Raw genomic sequence first — 26,012 nt, forward strand, 5'->3', positions numbered from 1 at the left:
GAGAAACAGTTAATCATTACTTTATAGTCCCCACAAATTTTAACTGTGCCGTCCTCTTTAAGTACCGGGACAATCGGACGGGCCCAGTCATTGAATTCCACCGGCACGATGATGCCTTCTCGCTGCAACCTGTCTCGCTCAATTTCCATTTTTTCACGCATCATGTACGGTATCGCCCGTACCTTGTGGTGGATGGGTCACGTACGGGGAACCAAATGGATCTGCACTTTCGCTCCCGAGAAGCTTCCAATGCCTGCTTGAACAACGATGGGAACTTGCTCAGAACCTGGGCACATTAAGCGTCATCGACAGACGAAAGCGCTCGGATGTCGTCCCAGTTCCAGTGGATTTTTCTCAGCCAGCTTCTGCCAAACAAGGTGGGGCCATCCCTTGGCACAATCCACAGCAGGAGTTCGTGTACTGCTCCATCATAGGGGACTTTGACTTCTGCACTGCCAATTACAGGGATTAGTTCCTTGGTGCCGTGTACATTCTGCCATGTACGTTTTTGCTCGAAACCAACGTTACTTTATGCACAGTACTAGCCGAAACTTCTTTACTTTGCAAAATCTATTTGGTGTTGTCGCTAAATGCCTGGGCTATCATTATGGCTTTACTTAGATTCAGAGTTTCTACAGTCAACAGTTTGCGAAGGATTGTCTCATGTCCAATGCCTAGTATAAGAAAGTCTCTGAGCATTTGTTCTTGGAATCCCTCAAACTCACAATGTCCTGCGAGGCGCCTTAGTTCGGCGACATCGCTCGCCATTTCCTGGCCCTCCGATTGTTGACATATGTAGAACCGATATCTCACCATCAAAATGCTTTCCTTAGGATTTCGGTGATCCCGGACCAGCGTACACAATTCTTCATAGGATTTCTGTTGGCTTTGCCGGAGCCAGGTGATTCTTCATGAGGCCATAGGTTGTTGGCCGACAGACAGTTAGGAGGATCGCCCTTTGTTTGGTAGTGTTCTCCTCCCCTCCCAGCTCATTGGCCACGGAGTACTGGTCGAGTCTCTCCATGAAGGCCTTCAATCGTCCCCTTCTAAGAACTTCTCCAGGATACTGACTGTCCTTTGCATTTTCGCGCGGTTGTTCGTTACCTTGTCTTCAATTGGTACATTCATAATAAAGGATGAAACTGAGTACTGTGTACAAAGAGCAAGTGTGACCTTAGCTCCTTTAATAAGACTCCAGAGTGCAGGTACCTCGTCGGTGACCTGCTTATATACCGTGCTCCGAAGGGATGCTGGGATCCCTTGAGACTCCAACAGGTGGGCCCTCTGGTGGTCAGGTGTCATACAGGTTACAAGGGGTTAAATACATAACACCAGGGATGAGGGACTTCACTGCCTGAAATGGTGATGGAGGCAGATTCAATTGTGGCTTTCAAAAGTGAATTGGATAAGTACCTGGAGGAAAAAAATAATGCAGGGATATGGGGAAAGGGCAGGGGAGTAGGACTAGCTGAAGTAAGCAGGTGTGGGCTTGACGGGCCTAATGGCCTCCTTCTGTGCTGTAACCATTCTATGATTCTAATTTTAAAGGGGCTGCAGGAACATAGAGACTTGGGGGTGTATGTACTGGTTAGGCCCCGGCTGGCCTATTGTGTTCAATTCTTGGTACAAGAATTTAGGAAGGATGTCAATGTCTTAAAGAGGGTGCAGAAAATGATTACCAGAATGGTATTAGGGATGAGGGACTTCAGTTATGAGGGGAGACTGTAGAAGCTGGGGTTGTTCTCCTTCGAGCAGAGAAGGTTAAGAGATTTGATAGAGGCATTCAAAATCATGAACTGTTTTGATAGAGTAAATAAGGAGGAACTGTTTCTAGTGGCAGAAAGGTCAGTAATCAGAGGACACAGATTTAAAGTGATTGGAAAAAGAACCAGAGCTGACATGTAGAAAAAAATATTTACGCAGTGAGTTGATGTGATCTGGAATGCACTGCCAGAAGCACATTCAATAGTAACTTTCAAAAGGGAATTGGATAAATATAAGTATCGAAACATATGAGGAAGAAGGGAATAGAGGGTTATACTGATAAATTTAGATAAGAAAAGACGGGAGGAGGCTCGAGTGGTGCATAAACGCCGGCATGGACTGGTTGGGCCGAATGGCCTGTTTCTGTGTCGTATATCCTGCACGGTAGAAGGTGTCCTCAATGTGAAGACAGGACTTCATCTCTGTAATATTGTGTATACATATATAGGGCCCAAGTTTCCATACGATAAAAAACGGGCGCCCCTCCGAGCTGGGCGCCCGTTTTTCGCGCCTAAAACGGCGCCTAAAAAAAAATTGCAATTCTGGAGCGTTCTGCAGCTCCTTGTCTGCCTGGCGCGGCGCCCAGGGGGGCGGAGCCTACACTCGCGCCGATTTTGTAAGTGGGAGGGGGCGGGTACTAGTTAAATTAGTTTTTTTCCTGCCGGCAACGCTGCGCGTGCGCGTTGGAGCATTCGCGCATGCTCAGTGTGAAAAAAACATTGGCACTCGGCCATTTTTGTAGTTCTTTGTAGCTGTTTAATTTTCGAACATTTTTTTAATAAAAGCACATTGCCATCAGCACATCAGCACTTGCAGCCTTCTCACTGTCTCCTTCCCCCCTCCCCCCGCGGGAAGAACGGGCGCCTCCTCTCCCCCCCGCGGGAAAGAACGGGCGCCTCCTCCCCCCTCCCCCCGGGAAGAACGGGCGCCTCCTCTCCCCTCCCCCCCCCCCCCCGCGGGCAGAACGGGTGCCTCCCCCTCCCCCCGCGGGAAAGAATGGGCGCCTCCTCTCCCCTCCCCCCCCCCTGCAGGCAGAACAGGCGCCTCCCCCCCCGCGGGAAGAACGGGCGCCTCAGGCTGACTGCAGAATTCTCCATGCCTGAAGCACTTTCACACAGGTAGGAAGATGGTTTATTTAATCTTTTCTTTGCTTATAAATGTTTATTCAGGTTGGATTTATTTGTATAATATTTGTAGAAGTATAAATAAGGATTTATTGTAGAATTTAATGAGTTCCCTTCCCCCCCATCCTCCCCCACCTCGTTTTGGACGCCTATTTTGTAACCTGCGCCTGATTTTTTAATGTGCAGAACAAGTTTTTTCAGTTCTACAAAAATCTTCACTTGCTCCATTCTACTTTAGTTTGGAGTATGTTTTCACTGTGGAAACTTTGAAATCAGGCGTTAGTGGCTGGGCGATCCTCCTAACTGTCTGTCGGCCAACAACCTATGGCCTCATGAAGAATCACCTGGCTCCGGCAAAGCCAACAGAAATCCTATGAAGAATTGTGTACTCTGGTCCGGGATCACCGAAATCCTAAGGAAAGCATTTTGATGGTGAGATATCGGTTCTACATGTGCCCCCTTTTGAAGAAAAAATTCTGTTCCAAAGTAGAACTGTTCTACCTGACTAGAACTGCAGAAAAAAAAATGTGGAGAATTGCGATTTCTAAGATAGTCCGTTCTCCACCAGTTGCTCCTAAAAATCAGGCGCAAATCATGCAGAGAGAGAGAGAGAGAGAGAGAGATAGCTCCATCTTGTGGTCTCCTGTGGCACTGCAGCCAGTGCTGTGAACAAATAAAGAGGGAACAAGTCACCTGACTAGAGTTCCAGAGTGTTCTGCTATCTTAAGGCTGTGTGTGTGTTTGTGAGTTGTTCTGAAGATACAACAATGGCGATGATAATGGAATAATCGGGAAAAAAAGCTGCAATTTTTGTTGGTGGATGGTTCAACCAACCGACAGAGGGATTTTGAGAGCTTCTCTGTTTTGATTAACAGCTACAAATCCAAGGTAAATTACAAGCACACGTGTTTGAACTGCCAGAGTCTAGATGGCCATGCCTATGGGAATAATAGGGCATTTGGGGGAGGTTCAACGCGACCATGAAAGTTTCTGAGCGTATGTAGAGCGGCTGGAAATGTTTTTCACCGCAAATAATATCCTCGAAGTCCCCAATGATGAAAACCATAACTAGGTGGTGTTAGAAAGACAATGGGCTATTTTCTTAACTGAAGCAGGGCCCGAGGTGTAAGAAACCCTGAAAAATTTGCTTGTGCCTGTCAAGCCAAAGGACACAACTCTTAAGCAGAGAACAGCACGACAGTCCTGAGCCCCTTGAAATTGCTGAAAGCTATCGTTTCGGAATACGAGATCAGTTAACCGAAGAAAATATCAGTGAGTACATTGCAGCAGTAAAAAGCTATCTATTCACTATAATTTTGGAAATTTTCAAGACTGAGCATTGCGTGACCACTTTGTTTGTGGGATGAAAAATGATGCTATCAAAAGAAAGTTATTGACAACTCCTAACTTGACTTTTCATTTAGCTTGTCAGACAGCTATGCCAATTGACATGGCCGACCAATATTCCCGAGAATTTCGGGTAACATTTCCAGTCGTCAGACAACAGCCAAGATTAGTGAAGACAAATGTAGGTCCCTTGCAGTCAGATTCAGGTATATTCATCATGGGGAACAAAGAAAAGACGGACTGCTTAAACAAATACTTTGGCTCTGTCTTCACGAAGGAAGACACAAATAACCTTCTGGAAATACTAAGGGACCGGGTGTCCAGTGACAAGGAGGAACGGAAGGAAATCCTTATTAGGCGGGAAATTGTGTTAGGGAAATTGATGGGATTGAAGACTGATAAATCCCCGGGGCCTGATAGTCTGCATCCCAGAGTACTTAAGGAAGTAGCCCTAGAAATAGTGGATGCATTGGTGATCATTTTCCAACAGTCTATCGACTCTGGATCGGTTCCTATGGACTGGAGGGTAGCAAATGTAACACCACTTTTTAAAAAAGGAGGGAGAGAGAAAACAGGGAATTATAGACCGGTTAGCCTGACATCGGTGGTGGGGAAAATGTTGGAATCAATTATTAACGATGAAATAGAAGCACATTTGGAAAGCATTGATGGGATCGGTCCAAGTCAGCATGGATTTATGAAAGGGAAATCCTGCTTGACAAATCTTCTAGTATTGTTTGAGGATGTAACTGGTAGAGTGGACAAGGGAGAACTGGTGGATGTGGTGTATTTGGACTTTCAAAAGGAAGCAGAGAGTCGGGATAAACGGATCCTTTTCAGAAGGGGTGCTGCAGGGTTCAGTGCTGGGACCCCAGCTATTTACAATATACATTAATGATTTGGATGAGGGAATTGAGTTTAATATCTCCAAGTTTGCAGATGACATTAAGCTGGATGGCGATGTGAGCTGTGAGGAGGACACTAAAAAGCTGCAGGGTGACTTGGACAGGTTAAGTGAGTGGGCAAACGAGTGGCAGATGCAGTATATTGTGGATAAATGTGAGGTTATCCACTTTCGTGGCAAAAACACGAAGGCCGAATATTATCTGAATGGCGTCAGATTAGGAAAAGGGGAGGTGCAACCAGACCTGGGTGTCATGGTGCATCATTCATTGAAAGTTGGCCTGCAGGTACAGCAGGCGGTGAAGAAGGCAAATGGTATGTTGGCCTTCATAGCTAGGGGATTTGAGTATCGGAGCAGGGAGGTCTTACTGCAGTTGTACAGGGCCTTGGTGAGGCCTGACCTGGAATATTGTGTTCAGTTTTGGATTCCTAATCTGAGGAAGGGCATTCTTGCTTTGAGGGAGTGCAGCGAAGGTTCACCAGACTGATTCCCGGGATGGCAGGACTGACATATGAGGAGTGACTGGATCGACTGGGCCTGTATTCACTGGAGTTTAGAAGGATGAGAGGGGATCTCATAGAAACATATAAAATTCTGACGGGACTGGACAGGTTAGATGCAGGAAGAATGTTCCCGGTGTTGGGGAAGTCCAAAACCAGGGGACATAGTCTAAGGATAAGAGGTAAGCCATTTGGGACTGAGATGAGGAGAAACTTCTTCACTCAGAGAGTTGTTAACCTGTAGAATTCCCTACTGCAGAGAGTTGTTGATGCCAGTTCATTGGATATATTCAAAAGGGAGTTAGATATGGCCCTTACGGCTAAAAGGATCAAGGGGTATGGAGAGAAAGCAGGAAAGGGGTACTGAGGTGAATGATCAGCCATGATCTTATTGAATAGTGGTGCAGGCTCGAAGGACCAAATGGCCTACTCCTGTACCTATTTTCTATGTTTCTATCATGGGGCTGTGTTTGAGGTACATAATCTGAATTAAGTGAAAAGTTAGCGGCGGCCGAGATCGGTGAAACATAGAAACATAGAAACATAGAAAATAGGTGCAGGAGTAGGCAATTCGGCCCTTCTAGCCTGTACCGCCATTCAATGAGTTCATGGCTGAACATGAAACTTAAGTACCCCATTCCTGCTTTCTCGCCATATCCCTTGATCCCCCTAGTAGTAAGGACTTCATCGAACTCCTTTTTGAATATATTGAGTGAATTGGCCTCAACAACTTTCTGTGGTAGAGAATTCCACAGGTTCACCAATCTCTGGGTTTAGAACTTTCTCCTCATCTCGGTCCAAATGGCTTACCCCTTATCCTTAGACTGTGACCCCTGGTTCTGGACTTCCCCAACATTGCGAACATTCTTCCTGCATCTAACCTGTCTGAACCCATCAGAATTTTAAACGTTTCTATGAGGTCCCCTCTCATTCTTCTGAACTCCAGTGAATACAAACCCAGTTGATCCAGTCTTTCTTGAGAGGTCAGTCCCGCCATCCCGGGAATCAGTTTGGTGAACCTTCGCTGTACTCCCTCAATAGCAAGAATGTCCTTCCTAAAGTTAGGAGACCAAAACTGTACACAATACTCCAGGTGTGGCCTCACCAAGGCCCTGTACAACTGTAGCAACACCTCCCTGCCCCTGTACTCAAATCCCCTCAATATGAAGGCCAACATGCCATTTGCTTTCTTAACCGCCTGCTGCACCTGCATGCCAACCTTCAATGACTGATGTACCATGACACCCAGGTCACGTTGCACCTCCCCTTTTCCTAATCTGTCACCATTCAGATAATAGTCTGTCTTCCTGTTTTTACCACCAAAGTGGATAACCTCACATTTATCCACATTATACTTCATCTGCCATGCATTTGCCCACTCACCTAACCTATCCAAGTCACTCTGCAGCCTCATAGCATCCTCCTCGCAGCTCACACTGCCACCCAACTTAGTGTCATCTGCAAATTTGGAGATACTACATTTAATTCCCTCGTCTAAATCATTAATGTACAGTGTAAACAGCTGGGGCCCCAGCACAGAACCTTGTGGTACCCCACTAGTCACTGCCTGCCATTCTGAAAAGTACCCATTTACTCCTACTCTTTGCTTCCTGTCTGACAACCAGTTCTCAATCCATGTCAGCACACTACCCCCAATCCCATGTGCTTTAACTTTGCACATTAATCTCTTGTGTGGGACCTTGTCGAAAGCCTTCTGAAAGTCCAAATACACCACATCAACTGGTTCTCCCTTGTCCACTCTACTGGAAACATCCTCAAAAAATTCCAGAAGATTTGTCAAGCATGATTTCCCTTCCACAAATCCATGCTGACTTGGACCTATCATGTCACCTCTTTCCAAATGCGCTGCTATGACATCCTTAATAATTGATTCCATCATTATACCCACTACTGAGATCAGGCTGACCGGTCGATAATTCCCTGTTTTCTCTCTCCCTCCTTTTTTAAAAAGTGGGGTTACATTGGCTACCCTCCACTCCATAGGAACTGATCCAGAGTCAATGGAATGTTGGAAAATGACTGTCAATGCATCCGCTATTTCCAAGGCCACCTCCTTAAGTACTCTGGGATGCAGTCCATCAGGCCCTGGGGATTTATCGGCCTTCATTCCCATCAATTTCCCCAACACAATTTCCCGACTAATAAGGATTTCCCTCAGTTCCTCCTCCTTACTGGACCTTCTGACCCCTTTTATATCCGGAAGGTTGTTTGTGTCCTCCTTAGTGAATACCGAACCAAAGTACTTGTTCAATTGGTCTGCCATTTATTTGTTCCCCGTTATGACTTCCCCTGATTCTGTCTGCAGAGGACCTATGTTTGTCTTTACTAACCTTTTTCTCTTTACATATCTATAGAAACTTTTGCAATCCGTCTTAATGTTCCCTGCAAGCTTCTTCTTGTACTCCATTTTCCCTGCCCTAATCAAACCCTTTGTCCTCCTCTGCTGAGTTCTAAATTTCTCCCAGTCCCCGGGTTCGCTGCTATTTCTGGCCAATTTGTATGCCACTTCCTTGGCTTTAATACTATCCCTGATTTCCCTTGATAGCCACGGTTGAGCCACCATCCCTTTTTTATTTTACGCCAGACAGAAATGTACAATTGTTGTAGTTCATCCATGCGGTCTCTAAATGTCTGCCATTGCCCATCCTTAAGTATCATTCGCCAATCTATCCTAGCCAATTCACGCCTCATACCTTCAAAGTTACCCTTCTTTAAGGAGGAAGTTAGCAATTTTGGCAATTTCTTTATCTGTTGGAGCGCTAAATGGCCTTCGCATGGCGCTGGAGCAGTGCTGAAAGCGGGGTGGTGGAAATGTGCAGCCAATTTCAGATAAATTTAATTCACTCGTAACTAGTCACCTAGTCATTGGGCTTCTTAAAGGGGATGCCTTGCAGGTTTATTCTGCTGATTCTCACAGGTCAGTGGCTGCTTAGTGAGGGCCATTATGGCAGCTGGGGCCTCGCATCTCTCAGACGCCGAATTGGAGACACTGGTTGGGATAGTGGAGGACAGGAGGTGCATCCTTTTTCCTCCAGCTGGGAGATCCGCTCCACAGCTTCTCAGAACTATCTGGACAGAGATAGCTACTGAGGTGTCAGGCACATCCACACAGGATGTCTGCCTACTCACAGTTATTGCTTCATTTGATGCTTTGCTTAGAATCACAGCTGCTTAAGCTGCCCATCCATTTCTTGCACATACATAAGTGCACTGTGACTCATCTTTTGCAGGCCAAGAGGGCACATAACAGGTTGCAGCAGCAAACAGGCCGAGCGGGGGGGGCAGCTTGAACTGCACTAGTTCACAGAACTGGAGGAGCGAGTACTTCACCTTATGGACTTGCAGTTGGCCATCACCATGGCAGTGGGGACTGCCTAGCCCATTAGGGCCAACATTGGTAAGTGAAACCCTTCCTCGCATCCCACCTAACCATCTTCAGCTGCTTCATCAATGACTTTCCCCCCATCATAAGGTCAGAAATGGGGATGTTCGCTGATGACTGCACGGTGTTCAGTGCCATTCGCAACTCCTCAGATAATGAAGCAGCCCATGCCCGCATGCAACAAGACCTGGACGACATTCAAGCTTGGGCTGATAAGTGGCAACTATCTTCATGCCACACGAGTGCCAGGCAATGATTATCTCCAACAAGCAAGAATCTAACCCCTGCCCCTTGACATTACCTTCGCCAAATCCCCCACAATCAACATCCTGGGGGTCACCATTGACCAGAAACTTAACTAGACCAGCCACATAAACACTGTGGCAACAAGAGCAGGTCAGAAGCTGGGTATTCTGCAGCGAGTGTCTTACCTCCTGACTCCCCAAAGCCTTTTCACCATCTATAAGGCACAAGTCAGGAGTGTGATGGAATACTCTCCACTTTGCTGGATGAGTGCAGCTCCAACAACACTCAATAAGCTCGACACCATCCAGGACAAAGCAGCCCACTTGATTGGCATCCCATTCACCACCTTAAACATTCACTCCCTCCATTACTGACGTATGTGGCTGCAGTGTGTACCACCTACAAGATGCACTGCAGCAACTCACCAAGGCTTCTTCGGCAGCACCTCCCAAACCTATGACCTCTATCACCTAGAAGGAAAAGGGTAGCAGGGGCATGGGATAATTCTTGCTAAATGTATTTCTCCCTAGCCTTCAACTGTCCCAATCCAAATTCCATGTAACTCTCCACTTCAACTTCAATTTCAATCCCTCTAACAGATACCAGTATGTTTAACTATATCCTGATTGTTTCATTAATTAGATAGTTTCTCAATGGAGTATGTGTCAATGCTTTAAAAATTGTCTCATTTTCATGAGCCACATTAACCATTTCATGTCTTCAAGAATCTGTGCATGTCTGAGACCCGTTCCTCAGTGCAAATTCACGATGCATTTCCGGATGGTAATTGCTTCATATGTAACAAATCACATTTACACACTCACACCGGTATCTCATGCCACACGTGCCATCCGATACAAATCAATTCTGTGCCCATCTTTCTTGCAATTCCTTGTTTGAATTCCTCCAATCCGGATTACGCACCTGCCACAGTATCGAAACGGCTCTCATCAAAGTCACAAATGATATCCTTTGTGACTGTGGCAAAGGCAAACTATCACTCCTCATCTTTTTTGGTGGCACCTTATCGAATACCTTCTGGAAATCCAAATACACGACATCTACTGGTTCCCCTTGATCTACTCTGTTCGTTACATCCTCAAAGAACTCCAGCAAATTTGTCAAACATCATTCCCCTTCCATAAAACCATGCTGACTCTGCTTGACTGCATTATGATTTTCTAAATGTCCTGTTACTACTTCCTTCATGATGGACTCCAGCATTTTCCCAATGACAGATGTTAAGCTAACTGGTCTATAGTTTCCTGATGTCTGTCTCCCTCCTTTCTTAAATAGGGGCGTTACATTTGCAGTGTCCAGTCTGCTGGGACCTCTCCAGAATCCAGAGACTGTTGGTAGATTACAACCAATGCATCCAGTATCTCTGCAGCCACTTCTTTTAAGGTGTTAGGATGCAGGCCATCAGGTCCAGCGGAATTGTCCATCTTTAGTCCATTAGTTTGCCTAGTACTTTATCTCTAGTGATAATAATTGTTTTAAGTCCCCCCGCCCCCCCCCCCCACAATAGCCCTTTGATTATTAACTATTGGGACGTTTTAATATCTTCTACCGTGAAGACCGATACAAAATATTTGTTCAAAGTCTCTGCCATTTCCCTGTTACCCATTATTAATTCCCCATTCCATCCTCTAATGGACCAACATTTACTTTAGCTACTCTCTTTTTATATACCTATAGAAGCTCTGACTGTCTGTTGTTATATTTCTTGCTAGTTTACTCTCATAATCTATCTTCCCTGTCTTTATCGGTTTTTTTAGTCGTCCTTTGCTTGTTTCTAAAAAATTTTCAATTATCTGGCCTTCCACTATTCTTCACAACCTACCATTACTATCAATGAGATTACGTCCCAAAACACAGAAAAATACATAAATTTTAAAAAAAACTCACATATTTAAAATTAATTGAAATTGAATTAAATTAAATGTTTTGGAAAAAAATGTTTCAAATTTTTTAAAATGTTTTAATACAGTTAAAATAAACTTATCTTAATGGACAGGGTTTTAAATATAAAAATTAGTGATAAAATTTAATTTTTTTATCTTTTAAAACTCTTGCGCTGGAAAAACAGGCCTTACTTCAGCTTATACCAGACATAAGAGTTTTAAACATATTCGCTGGGTAGGAGTTGGGCAAATAGCCCAATCTCTGCCCTCAAATGCCCTTCTACCGGGGGTTTCGTGTGATCTTTTAAAATAAATGTTGACAGATCGCACGTGCCGAGTTTAGGTGAATGCTCTTCGAGGGCCTAAACTCGGAACTTGCGGTGTCTCTTCGGGCATGTGCACGCATTGTACGGAGAGGCTGCAATTTACGGTCCACTTTTATTCTTTTCCACTGTTTCTCCCCCTAGGACAACACTGTATCCTATATGCAAATGAAGATTGAATGAGTAAGAATTGAAAAATGTTTTATAATGAGGCTGGCTGCTACACAAATATACAATTACAGACTGCATTTCATCTGACTCTTCCCAAACCTGTTGAGAACCTGTTGTCACTAGCTGCCAAAATGAAATGAGATGTTCTGTTTCCGACTACTGTTAGCCTTCAATTGAATAAGCACATTTACAGTTTGGAAGAAATCTACTTACTATCTTTAACAATGTAACCAGCTCATCTATGGCTGTATTCGCATCAGAGAAGAATTGTTCGAGTGTTAAAGATGACCAATTCAGTAAAGTGACTCCTTGTCTCAGAACAGACTCAATCTAAATGAAAAAGAAACATGTGATCGTGAAATTATTATGACTGCTTCATAACCAAAATATAAAAACCAAATATAAAAACTGCGCCTTTGGCCGCCTGAGGAAAAAGAGTGTTTGAAGACCAAGCCCTCAAAACTGCCACTAAGCTCATGGTCTGCAGGTCTGTAGTAATACCCGCTCTCCTGTATGACTCAGAGACATGGACCATGTACAGTAGACACCTCAAGTCGCTGGAGAAATACCACCAGCGATTTCTCCGCAAGATCCTGCAAATCACTTGGGAGGACAGGCGCACCAACGTTAGCGTCCTCGTCCATGCCAACATCCCCTGCATTGAACCACTGACCACACTTGATCAGCTCTGCTGGGCAGGCCACATAGTCCGCATGCCAGACACGAGACTCCCAAAGCAAGTGCTCTACTCGGAACTCCTCCACGGCAAACGAGCCAAAGTTGGGCAACGAAAGCGTTACAAGAACACTTTCAAAGCATCCCTGATAAAGTGTGACATCCCCAGTGACACCTGGGAGTCCCTGGCCAAAAAACACCCTAAGTGGAGGAAGTGCATCCGGGAGGGCACTGAGCACCTCGAGTCTCATTGCTGGAAGCATGCAGAAATCAAGCACAGGCCGCAGAAGGCGCGTGCGGCAAACCTGTCCCACCCACCCCTCCCCTCAACGACTATCTGTCCCATCTGTGACAGAGTCTGTGGCTCTCATATTGGACTGTTCAGCCGCCAAAGAACTCACTTCAGGAGTGGAAGCAAGTCTTCCTCAATTCTGAGGGACTGCCTATGAAGATGATGATAATAAAAACTGCTATCATTCATCCTGGTTCATCTTTACATCTCGAGATGAATTTATAACACTGATAAAAATGAATAGCTTTGATCTAACATAGAAACATAGAAACATAGAAAATAGGTGCAGGAGTAGGCCATTCGGCCCTTCCAGCCTGCACCGCCATTCAATGAGTTCATGGCTGAACATGCAACTTCAGTACCCCATTCCTGCTTTCTCACCATACTCCTTGATTCCCCTAGTAGTAAGGACTTCATCTAACTCCTTTTTGAATATATTTAGTGAATTGGCCTCAACAACTTTCTGTGGTAGAGAATTCCACAGGTTCACCACTCTCTGGGTGAAGAAATTCCTCCTCATCTCTGTCCTAAATGGCTTCCCCCTTATCCTTAGACTGTGTCCCCTGGTTCTGGACTTCCCCAACATTGGGAACATTCTTCCTGCATCTAACCTGTCTAACCCCGTCAGAATTTTAAACGTTTCTATGAGGTCCCCTCTCATTCTTCTGAACTCCAGTGAATACAAGCCCAGTTGATCCAGTCTTTCTTGATAGGTCAGTCCCGCCATCCCGGGAATCAGTCTGGTGAACCTTCGCTGCACTCCCTCAATAGCAAGAATGTCCTTCCTCAGGTTAGGAGACCAAAACTGTACACAATACTCCAGGTGTGGCCTCACCAAGGCCCTGTACAATTGTAGCAACACCTCCCTGCCCTTGTACTCAAATCCCCTCGCGATGAAGGCCAACATGCCATTTGCTTTCTTAACCGCCTGCTGTACCTGCATGCCAACCTTCAATGACTGATGTACCATGACACCCAGGTCTCTTTGCACCTGCCCTTTTCCTAATTTGTCACCATTCAGATAATAGTCTGTCTCTCTGTTTTTACCACCAAAGTGGATAACCTCACATTTATCCACATTATACTTCATCTGCCATGCATTTGCCCACTCACCTAACCTATCCAAGTCGCTCTGCAGCCTCATAGAATCCTCCTTGCAGCTCACACTGCCACCCAACTTAGTGTCATCCGCAAATTTGGAGATACTACATTTAATCCCCTCATCTAAATCATTAATGTACAGTGTAAACAGCTGGGGCCCCAGCACAGAACCTTGCGGTACCCCACTAGTCACTGCCTGCCATTCTGAAAAGTCCCCATTTACTCCTACTCTTTGCTTCCTGTCTGACAACCAGTTCTCAATCCATGTCAGTACACTACCCCCAATCCCATGTGCTTTAACTTTGCACATTAATCTCTTGTGTGGGACCTTGTCGAAAGCCTTCTGAAAGTCCAAATATACCACATCAACTGGTTCTCCCTTGTCCACTCTACTGGAAACATCCTCAAAAAATTCCAGAAGATTTGTCAAGCATGATTTCCCTTTCACAAATCCATGCTGGCTTGGACCTATCATATTACCTCTTTCCAAATGCACTGCTATGACATCCTTAATAATTGATTCCATCATTTTACCCACTACCGATGTCAGGCTGACCGGTCTGTAATTCCCTGTTTTCTCTCTCCCTCCTTTTTTAAAAAGTGGGGTTACATTGGCTACCCTCCACTCCATAGGAACTGATCCAGAGTCAATGGAATGTTGGAAAATGACTGTCAATGCATCCACTATTTCCAAGGCCACCTCCTTAAGTACTCTGGGATGCAGTCCATCAGGCCCTGGGCATTTATCGGCCTTCAATCCCATCAATTTCCCCAACACAATTTCCCGACTAATAAGGATTTCTCTCAGTTCCTCCTCCTTACTAGACCCTCCGACCCCTTTTATATCCGGAAGGTTATTTGTGTCCTCCTCAGTGAATACCGAACCAAAGTACTTGTTCAATTGGTCCGCCATTTCTTTGTTCCCCGTTATGACTTCCCCTGATTCTGACTGCAGGGGACCTACGTTTGTCTTTACTAACCTTTTTCTCTTTACATATCTATAGAAACTTTTGCAATCCGTCTTAATGTTCCCTGCAAGCTTCTTCTCATACTCCATTTTCCCTGCCCTAATCAAACCCTTTGTCCTCCTCTGCTGAGTTCTAAATTTCTCCCAGTCCCCGGGTTCTCTGCTATTTCTGGCCAATTTATATGCCACTTCCTTGGCTTTAATGCTATCCCTGATTTCCCTTGATAGCCACGGTTGAGCCACCTTCCCTTTTTTATTTTTACGCCAGACAGGAATGTACAATTGTTGTAGTTCATCCATGCGGTCTCTAAATGTCTGCCATTGCCCATCCATTATGAAGATGTGGTTGCAAAGTGACCATGGTTGGGAACTAAATATTCCAGGATACTTAACTTTTAGAAGAGATAGGCAAAATGGAAAAGGAGGAGGGGTAGCCCTTATAATAAAGGATGGGATAAAGACAGTCGAGGGAATGATCTTAGCTCAGAAAATCAAGGATCAGTTTGGGTGGAGGTAAGAAACAGCAAGTGGCAGAAAAAATTAGTGGGAGTTGTTTCATCATCATCATCATCATCATAGGCAGTCCCTAAATCGAGGCAAAATGGAAAACATAGAAAATAGGTGCAGGAGTAGGCCATTCGGCCCTTCGAGCCTGCACCACCATTCAATAAGATCATCGCTGATCAGCACCTCAGTACCCATTTCCTGCTTTCTCTCCATACCCCTTGATCCCTTTAGCTGTAAGGGCCATTTCTAACTCCCTCTTGAATATATCCAATGAACTGGCATCAACAACTCTCTGCGGCGGAGAATACCACAGGTTAAGAACTCTCTGAGTGAAGAAGTTTCTCCTCATCTCGGTCCTAAATGGCTTACCCCTTATCCTTAGATTGTGTCCCCTGGTTCTGGACTTCCCCGACATCGGGAATATTCTTCCTGCATCTAACCTGTCCAGTCCCATCAGTATTTTATATGTTTCTATGAGATCCCCTCTCATTCTTCTAAACTCCAGTGAATACAGGCCCAGTCGATCCAGTCTCTCCTCATATGTCAGTCCTGCCATCCCGGGAATTAGTCTGATGAGTCTTCGCTGCACTCCCTCAATAGCAAGAACGTCCTTCCTCAGATTAGGAGACCAAAGCTGAACACAATATTCCAGGTGAGGCCTCACCAAGGCCCTGTACAAATGCAGTAAGACCTCCCTGATCATATACTCAAATCCCCTAGCTATGAAGGCCAACATGCCATTTGCCATCTTCACCGCCCACTGTACCTGCATGCCAACTTCAACGACTGATGTACCATGATACCCAGGTCTCGTTGCACCTCCCCTTTTCCTAATCTGCCGCCATTCAGATAATATTCTGCCTTCGTGTTTTTGCCACCAAAGTGGACAACCTCACATTTATCCACATTATACTGCATCTGCCAAGACTGGCTTCCACTCTAAAAGTGAGTTCTGAGGTGGCTGAACAGTCCAATACAGGAATTACAGTCTCTGTCACAGGTGGGACAGACAGTCGTTGAAGGAAAGGGTGGGTGGAAAGACTGGTTTTCCGCACGCTCCTTCCGCTGCCTGCACTTGTTTTCTGTATGCTCTTGGCGACAAGACTCGAGGTACTCAGCGCCCTCCCGGATGCTCTTCCTCCACTGAGGGCGGTCTTTGGCCAGGGACTCCCAGGTGTCGGTGGGGATGTTGTATTTTATCAAGGAGTCTTTGAGGTTGTCCTTGCAACGTTTCCTCTACCCACCTAGGGCTCGCTTGCTGTGCAGGAGTTCCAAGTAAAGCGCTTGCTTTGGGAGTCTTGTGTCAGGCATGCGAACAATGTGGCCTGCCCAACGAAGCTGGTCGAGTGTGGTCAGTGCTTCGTTGCTGAGGATGTTGGCCTGATCGAGGACGCTAACGTTGGTGCATCTGTCCTCCCATGGGATTTGCAGGAGACATCGTTGGTGGTATTTCTCCAGTGATTTGAAGTGTCTACTGTATATGGTCCACGTCTCAGAGTCATACAGGAGGGTGGGTATCATTAGAGCCCCATTGACCATGAGCTTGGTGCCAGATTTGAGGGCCTGATCTTCGAGCACTCTCTTCCTCAGGAGTTGTTTATAGGCTCCCAAACAGTAGTGGTAATGTAGGGCAGAGTATAAAATAGAGGCGCATGTAACAACGCTAATACAGTAATCATGGGGGACTTTAATCTACTGGGCAAACCAAATTTGCAGTAATAGTGTGGAAGACGAATTCATGGAATATATACAAAATAGTTTGCGAGAACAGTATGTTGAGGAACCAACTTGGGAACAGGCTATTTTAGATCTCGTACTGTACAATGTACAATTAATAACCTTGTAGTAAAAGGGCCCTTATGGAAGACTGACCATAATATGTTAGAATTTTATATGAAGTTTAAAAGTGATTTAGTTAAATCCAAAACTAGGGTCTTAAATCTAAACAAAGCAAACTATGTGAGTATAAGGGGCGAGTTGGCTAAGTTCGATTGGAAAACTTACTTAAAAGATATGATGATAGACAAGCAATGGTTAGCATTTAAAGAATTAATACATAATTTACAACAAATATACATTTCTTTAAGGTTCAAAAACGCTGGCCCAATCGTGGCTAACAAGAGAAGTTAAAGATAGTACTCGATCAAAGGAAGAGGCTTATAATGTTACCAAAAAGAGCAGTAAGCCTGAGGATTGGAAGGATTTTAGAATTCAGCAAAGGAGAACTGAGAAATTGATGAAGAAAGGGAAAATGGAATATAAGTCTAAACTAACAAGATGCATAAAAATAGACTGTAAAAGCTTCGATAGGTATGTAAAAAGGAAAAGAAATGTGGGTCCCTTACAGGCTGAGACAGAGAAATTATAATAGGAAACATAGAAACAAAGAAACATAGAAAATAGGTGCAGGAGTAGGCCATTCGGCCCTTCGAGCCTGCACCACCATTCAATGTGATCATGGTTGATCATGCAACTTCAGTACCCCTTTCCTGCTTTCTCTCTATACCCCTTGATCCCGTTAGCCATAAGGGCCACATCTAACTCCCTTTTGAATATATCTAACAAACTGGCATCAACAACTTTCTGTGGTAGAGAATTCCACAGGTTCACAATTCTCTGCATGAAGAAGTTTCTCCTCATCTCGGTTCTAAATGGCTTACCCCTTATCCTTCGACTGTGACCCCGGGTTCTGGACTTCCTCAACATTGGGAACATTCTTCCTGCATCTAACCTGTCTAATCCCGTCAGAATTTTATATGTTTCACAGAGATCCCTCTTATTCTTCTAAATTCTAGTGAATATAAGCCTAGCCGATCCAGTCTTTCTTCATATGTCAGTCCTGCCATCCCGGGAATCAGTCTGGTGAACCTTCGGTGCACTCCCTCAAAAGCAAGAATGTCCTTCCTCAGATTAGGAGACCAAAACTGAACACAATATTCAAGGTGTGGCCTCACCAAGGCCCTGTACAACTGCAGTAAGACCTCCCTGCTCCTCTACTCAAATCCTCTCGCTATGAAGGCCAACATACCATTTGCCTTCTTCACCACCTGCTGTACCTGCATGCCAACTTTCAATGACTGATGTACCATGACACCCAGGTCTCGTCCCCTTTTCCTAATCTATCACCATTCAGATAATATTCCGCCTCTCTCTTTTTGCCACCAAAGTGAATAACTTCACATTTATCGACATTATACTGCATCTGCCATGCATTTGCCCACTCACCTAACCTGTCCAAGTCACCCTGCAGCCTCTTAGCATCCTCCTCACAGCTCACATTGCCACCCAGCTTAGTGTCATCTGCAAACTTGGAGATATTACATTCAATTCCTACGTCCAAATCATTAATGTATATTGTAAATAGCTGGGGGCCCAGCATTGAACCTTGCGGTACCCCACTAGTCACTGCCTGCCATTCTGAAAAGGACCCGTTTATTTCTACTCTTTGCTTCCTGTCTTCCAACCAGTTCTCTATCCACGTCAAAACATTACCCCCAATACTATGTGCTTTAATGTTGCATACTAATCTCTTGTATGGGACCCTGTCAAAAGCCTTTTGAAAGTCCAAATACACCACATCCACCGGTTCTTCCTTGTCCACTCTACTAGTTACATCCTCAAAAAATTCTCGAAGATTTGTCAAGCATGATTTCCCTTTCATAAATCCATTCTGACTTGGACCGATCCTGTCACTGCTTTCCAAATGTGCAGCTATTTCATCTTTAATAATTGATTCCAACATTTTTCCCACCACCGATGTCAGGCTAACCGGTCTATAATTCCCTGTTTTCTCTCTCACTCCTTTTTTTAAAAAGTGGGGTTACATTAGCTACCTTCTAATCCATACGAACTGATCCAGAGTCTATAGAATGTTGGAAAATGACTATCAATGCGTCCACTATTTCGAGGGCCACTTCCTTACGTACTCTGGGATGCAGACTATCAGGCCCTGGGGATTTATCGGCCTTCAATCCCATCAATTTCCCGAACACAATTTCCTGGCTAATAATGATTTCCTTCAGTTCCTCCTTCTCGCTAGACCCTCGGTCCCCTAGTATTTCCGGAAGGTTATTTGTGTCCTCCTTTGTGAAGACAGAACCAAAGTATTTGTTCAATTGGTCTGTTATTTCTTTGTTCCCCATTATAAATTCACCTAATTCTGACTGCAAGGGACCTACGTTGGTCTTCACCAATCATTTTCTCTTCACATATCTACAGAAGTTTTTGCAGTCAGTTTTTATGTTCCCTGCAAGCTTACTCTCATACTCTATTTTCCCCCTTCTAATTAAACCCTTTGTCGTCCTCTGCTGAATTCTAAATTTCTCCCAGTCCTCAGGTTTGCTGCTTTATCTGGCCAAATAAGGAAATGGCCTAGAAATTAAATAAATACTTTGTGTCTGTCTTCACGGAAGAAGATGCAAAAAAACCTCCAGGAAATAGTGGAGAAGCAAGGGTCTAGCAAGAATGAGGAACTGAAAGAAATAAGTATTGGTAAAAAAATATTACTGGAGATATTAACGGGACTGAAAGCCGATAAATCCCCATGACCTGATGGCCTACATTCTGGGGTGTTGAAAGAGGTGGCTATAGAGATAATGGTATTTGGTATTGGTTGTCATCTTCCTTGGTTTGACCAATAGGAAATTCCTGGCCCAGCTGCTGTCCAGTAACCTTTACTGGGTGTCTGGTTGGGGGCAGTGGAGGACAGGATTATTTGGGCTCATCTGTGATTTTGCCCACCTCACTTAGCCAAATAGCAAGCTGGCATTTGGTGGTTGAAGGAGGCGGGGCAGGGATGGGGGTGAGGGTTGGATTTTAACAGCTTGGTTTCTGTGAGTTTCCTGCCGACGCGATTTTAACCAATGGGTCTCATTAACATGCAGCTAATGGTAAACTTCTCACCTGGAGTACTGTGTACCTGAGGACGGATATACTTACCTTAGAGGGAGTGCAGTGCAGATTGACTAGATTGATCCCTTGGATGAGAGAGCTGTCCCATGAGGTGAGATTGAGTAGATTGGGCCTATACTCGCTGTAGTTTAGAAGAATGAGTGGTGATCTCAGTGAAACATACAAGATTTTGAAGGGGATTGACAGGATCAATGCTGGCAGCTTGTTTCCTCTGGCTGGAGAGTCTAGGGGGCCGAAATTCAGCACCGCTGGAAACCTGTCGCTCCTCCCGACATTTTGGGGCCATCACAGCCAACAGTTTTTTGCCGGTGACCCGATCCATATTCACCTCTAAAAGTGAAAAAATGGTTTCCAACGTTAAGGAATCCTTCCAAAGTCCATTTTTCAGTGGTGTGGCTGTCATAATTGGAGTAGAATTCCCATGGAGAAATTCAGCATGTAGGTAAGTGTTTCTAATGAGCCAGTTGCTGCCTGGCCTTTTTAAAGGCCAGGGTTTGCAGCTTGGCCCTGAGGGTGGAAGGAGTTGCATTGAAGGATGGCTGGCATGAGAGCAGGAAGGAGGGCGAATAGGTTCACCAATCTGGAGCTCGAGACCCTGATGCAGGGTGTGGAGGATAGACGGCCAGTGATGTTTCCAGACGTGGGGAGACCAAGCAGTCGGTCATAAATAATGGCTGGAATGAGATAGCATATCAGAGGACGCCAGTGCAGTGCATGAAGAGATTCCACGACATCATCCGAGTAGTGATAGTACCTTGTCCACCAACTGCTGACCTTGCATCTGCGGCACACTCCTTCAACATGCTCCTGTCTCCCATACTCATTGTTTAGTCACTCAAGCAGCATTTCATTGTTCACGCCTCTATACATATGTGTGCATTCTCGCAATGGAGGCTCCCTTTCATCTCTCACTTTCAGCTGCATGTCACGGACAAACACTTGTGCACTCATTTCTGATGCGTCATCACAGTCGTACTCACCAACCATGCTTTCTTTTGCAGGCTAAACTGGCACACAATAGAGGTGAGCAAAGGATGACCGGGAGTGGTAATGCAGACACACAGATGCTCACACCTCCGGAGGAGAGGGTTCAGGCATTCGTCGGTGGCCATGCTGCATTCGCTGTGACCGACGGTCATGCTGAGGCTGATGTGGGTAAGTGAAGGCTCTCTTTTAATTATATCTCCTTCAATGCACCAGCACCTACTGTTCCTTTCCTTTATGGAAGTTGTAAAGTCCTTACTCTGCAGTATGAAACCACACGAGGCACATTCTGGGGACAAGGTCACTCTGTGACCTTAACTCTTTATTCAGAGGACTCCAAAGACAATGACCCTGCGTGGGACCTCCCTTTTTATACCTGTGTGATCAGGTAAGGAGTGTCTCCCACAAGTTCACCCCTTGTGGTCAAGGTGTGCATCTAGGTTGAATGTATACAGTAATACAGTGGTGTTACATTGTGGTTACATACATGACAGAAGTCTGCTAGTTGCATCCTCCATGCCTTCATCCCCCACCTCCCCTTCACGGCAGCCCTTCTCCCATTTATGTTTACAGATGCTACGCCCCCGCTGTGGGCAGCGGAACTGCCGACAACCATGTGGGCAGCATTGGTAAGTGAGGCCGTCGTTGAATGTGCTCGTTACTGTGCTATTCTTGACTAAAATGTGCTAGTTTCATGCTCCTTGTGTCAATACCCCACCTCCTGCTCCCGGCAGCCCTTCTCCCATTTGTGCTGGCGGATGAAAAATGGAGTGGCAGCACACCACAAATGGACACCACCTGTGAGACCACCTGCAGGCCTGAAGTACTGGTGTGTGGACAGCAGCTCTCTTAAGATCGGCAAGCACTTGTTGTGTACGCGTAAATAACTGACAAACTGAGCCAGGAGAAAATTAACTTAACTTAACTGTGTGCTTTTATACAACCCAAAATGATGTCCCAAACTGGCATGAACCAGCATGAGTACAGCATCTGTGAATAGCTCCCACTGTCCGTCGTGTGAGCTGTAACAAACAAATAGAGAATGAACACAACATATTTCCCTCCTTTTTAAAACCACAGTCTCTGTACAGACAAAGTTCTTGAGATAGCCAGGTCGTGTTATGATATGCTGAGACCGGCATGGAGCTTGCGGTGTTTGCTCTAGGTTTTGGTTGTGAAACACAACTGTGCCTCTGTTCCATCCTGCTGATCTCTTCGCACTAGGTTTGGTTGGGGGTTTGAGAATGTCCAATAGCCAGCGAAGATTCTGTCCAATCATGAGCTCAGCGGGTGTCTTCCCCGTTAGTGAGTGCTTTGTCGAACGGTATGTGTAGAGAATGATTTGAACCGCTTCGTCAAATGTATGGCTTGCTGCGTGGTTGGCTTTCAAACCCTCTTTGATGACACGGTTAAATCGCTCAACACCTCCGTTGCTTTGAGGATTGTACCGAGCAGTGAGGCGATGCTCGATAGCATGACGAATGAGGAAATCCGCAAACTGGTCGGACACAAACTTGGTCCATTGTCGTGATTATGACCTCTGGGAGGCCCCACTTCGCTGCAGAATAGTGACGATCGTTGATGAGGTCACTGAGCTTGTTGTAGCAATTTCTGGCCATTTGGAATGCAGGTCATGTACTACAACAAGGAAACGCTGGTGCTGTGGAACTGCTTCAACTGGACCGAAAATATCCAACTGAAGTCGTTGCCATGTTTTTTGTGGTCATGGAATGGGCTTCATTGGCACTAGTTGGATGTTTGTGGCTTTTTCGCTCAGACTGCATGCTTCGCAGTGTGAGACGAAAGAATTCCTCGATGCGAGTGTCAATCCCAGGCCACCATACTGAATCGCGACATCTCTGCTTCATGCAGACAATGCCAGGGTGTCCATCATGTACCAATGAGAGAACGCGCAGTTGAAGAGACATGGGAATTACTGCTCTATCACCACGAGCTAGGCAGCCATCGCAAAGTCTGTGGAAGGTTTTCAGCTCTTCTGGAATTTTCTTAGGCCACTCAGTCTGGAGGAAGTGGCACATGTGCTGGAGCGTAGCATCACACCGTGATTTGATTTTGAGTTAGTCACAGGAGACAAGGTTTCTGATGGACTGAGTGATGATCAATATGACATATGTATCATCATCTGTGAATAAGTCAGCACCAAAGTCCGAAACAGGTGTCGAGCGGCTGAGCATGTCAGCTACATAGTTGCGACTGCCAGCGATGTACTGTACATCAAAGTTATATTGATGAAGGCAATCTGATCATCGGCTGATTCGTAGTGGTCTGTACCAGATCCAGTTGTAGCGTAGTTAGCGCTTGGTAAATTTCCTGCCATAGAGGTAGATGTGCCAGTGTTCACATGTGTAGATACAAGCGAGTGCTTCGCATTCCCCTGTAGAGTATTTACGTTCTGCAGACGAAAGCATGCGAGAGGCGAAGGCGACTGGGCATTCCAGGCCGTCAATCCATTGCGAGAGCTCATCACCCAAGGCGGTGCCTGATGCATCCGTGATGACATACGTAGTGGCATTCGGATCAAAATGCGCAAGGATAGGAGGGGATGTGATTTTCTCCTTAAGTGCAGTGAATGCCTGAGCCTGGGAATCTGTCCATTCCCAAGGGACATCCTTGCACATCAACTTGCAAAGTGGTTCAGCAATGTGTGCGTAGTGTGGGACGAACTTCAGATAGAAGTTGCAAGTGCCGAGGAATGATGAAGTTCTTTGATGTTTTTGGCCTTAATTGCAAAGGGGATGGAGTATAAAAGCAGGGAAGTCTTGCTACAGTTATACAGGGTATTGATGAGACCATACCTGGAATATTGCGTGCAGTATTGGTTTCCATATTTACGAAAGGATATACTTACTTTGGAGGCAGTTCAAGAGAAGGTTCACTAGGTTGATTCTGGAGATGAAGGGGTTGATTTATGAGGAAAGGTTGAGTAGGTTGGGCCTCTATTCATTGGAATTCAGAAGAATGAGAGGTGATCTTATCGAAATATATAATATTATGAGGGGTCTTGACAAGGTGAATGCAGAGAGGATGTTTCCACTGATGGGGAAGACTAGAACTAGAGGACATTGTAAAGTCCTGACACAATACCACAAATCCACACGAGGCACATTCTATGAACAAGGTCACTCAATGACCTGAACCTTTATTCACAGGACCAATAAGTGATGACCCTACATGAGATCTCCCTTTATATACCTGGGTGACCAAGTGAGGAATGTCTCCCACAAGTTCACCTCCTGTGGTCAAGGTGTGCATTTCTTACGTATATACAGTATTGCAGTATTGTTATATAAAGGTTACATACATGACAGACATAATCTTAAAATAAGGGGCCGTCCATTTAAAACTGAAATGAGGAGAAATTTCTTCTCTCAGACGGTTGTGAATCTGTGGAATTCACTGCCTCAGAGAGCTGTGGAAGCTGGGACACTGAATAAATTTAAGACAGAAATGGACAGTTCCTTAAACGATAAGGGAATAAGAGGTGTGGAAGAACTTTAGTTCACGATATAGGAAGGGGTTAAATTTCTCTCTTCCTTTTAGTAAGTTTAATTCTGTGCTGAGACTGCAGAATCCTGCAAGGCCAGAAAATACTTGATGTCTCTTCTTTGTTAGAAAAGAACAGATAACATGAAAGCTGTACATCTGGTATTTGTATATGTTAAGATACCCCCATTGCCTGGACAAACTGATTTCTCTGATAAGAGGGGCTTTTAGTGATGATCTTGCTGACCCTCGAAAAGATTGAATAATGACGTGACAAGATACTGTTGGGCTGTGTAAACTGACCTTTGTGCCCTGTTTAGAATTGGTAATGTTCCTGAATAATGTAGGTGTCAATTGTAGAGATAAAATTCCTTTTTTTTCTGTATAAAGATGGAACAAGTTTCTATAGAATTTCGGAGTATTGCCTTGGTAAGGACCAAGCAGCTCTCCGAGATATCTCGCCTGTACATATTAAAGAATCTCTTGAAGCAAGACTCTGAAATCTCCGCTTGAGTTACTTTAACTTAGAAATTTCCTCGACAGTTTCTGGCGTAGTCTGCAGGACCTCTGATAACGAGATCCCAAACGAACAAGTTTAAAAGTAAAAATTGGCTTAAAAGAAAAAGAGGAATTTTAAAAGGATTTTCCCAGCTTAAGGGGGAAAGTGCCTAGGCTGTCCTAGAAAAGGGGGCAAGCCGCCGAGATCCCGGAAGGGTGAGGCATAGGGTAGCTACCGTAAGAAGCTAAAATAACAAGAAAGCTAAAGGAGACCCGAGCCGAGCCGAAAAGAGACACCGGTGAGCGCTTTGTAAATACTGTGTGTGTATATATTTTTGTGGGCGTGTCTTAACCTCTCATTTCAGGAAACACCGCGAGAAACTGCATCCGGAGAGAATGGGAAACAGCTCTAGTCGAGCAGGATGCTTGCGTCCAGTTCCTAGAAAAGGGAAGAAAACCGACCCTCCAACTAAAAGAATGAGTATGCAGCGCAAAACTGAAAAAAGGATTCGTAAGGTAGTAAAGCAACGAGAGAAGGTAGGAGATCCAATTGTGCCACCCGGCTCGCCGGCGGACACTGTAATTAAAGAAACAGGAGATGACCGATACGCGGTAACGTTTAGTAGCGATTTATATGGTTGGTCTGATGGGGACTGGCCATATGGAGGAAGTTTTAAATTGTCTTTAATCGAAGAATGGAGGAAAATAACTAAGGAAGGGGGAGGAGACCCTACTTGGGACAAAGATTATATGGATGAATGTTTTATTAAATGGCTAGAGGTTGCAAAAAGACATCAGCCTCCGAAAGTAAAAATATCAGAGAATAAATCAGGAGAGAAAGAAAAGGGGGAAACTGAAAAACCTCCCTCTTATAGCCCTCCAAACCT

General features: G+C 45.0%; 1 protein-coding gene across 2 annotated transcripts in view; it reads right to left on the reverse strand.

Moving 5' to 3' along the window:
* LOC139267485 (dynein axonemal heavy chain 8-like) overlaps positions 1 to 26,012 on the reverse strand; it is a 2,569,686-nt gene that overhangs the window by 1,603,463 nt on the left and 940,211 nt on the right. For both annotated transcript variants that reach the window (XM_070885867.1, XM_070885866.1), the window contains one exon: positions 11,900 to 12,016. In XM_070885867.1, coding sequence (XP_070741968.1) covers positions 11,900 to 12,016 — 117 coding nt within the window. The remainder of the gene's footprint in view (positions 1 to 11,899; positions 12,017 to 26,012) is intronic.

The sequence above is a fragment of the Pristiophorus japonicus genome, chromosome 7, assembly GCF_044704955.1.
Source record: "Pristiophorus japonicus isolate sPriJap1 chromosome 7, sPriJap1.hap1, whole genome shotgun sequence".
NCBI classification, from domain to species: domain Eukaryota; kingdom Metazoa; phylum Chordata; class Chondrichthyes; family Pristiophoridae; genus Pristiophorus; species Pristiophorus japonicus.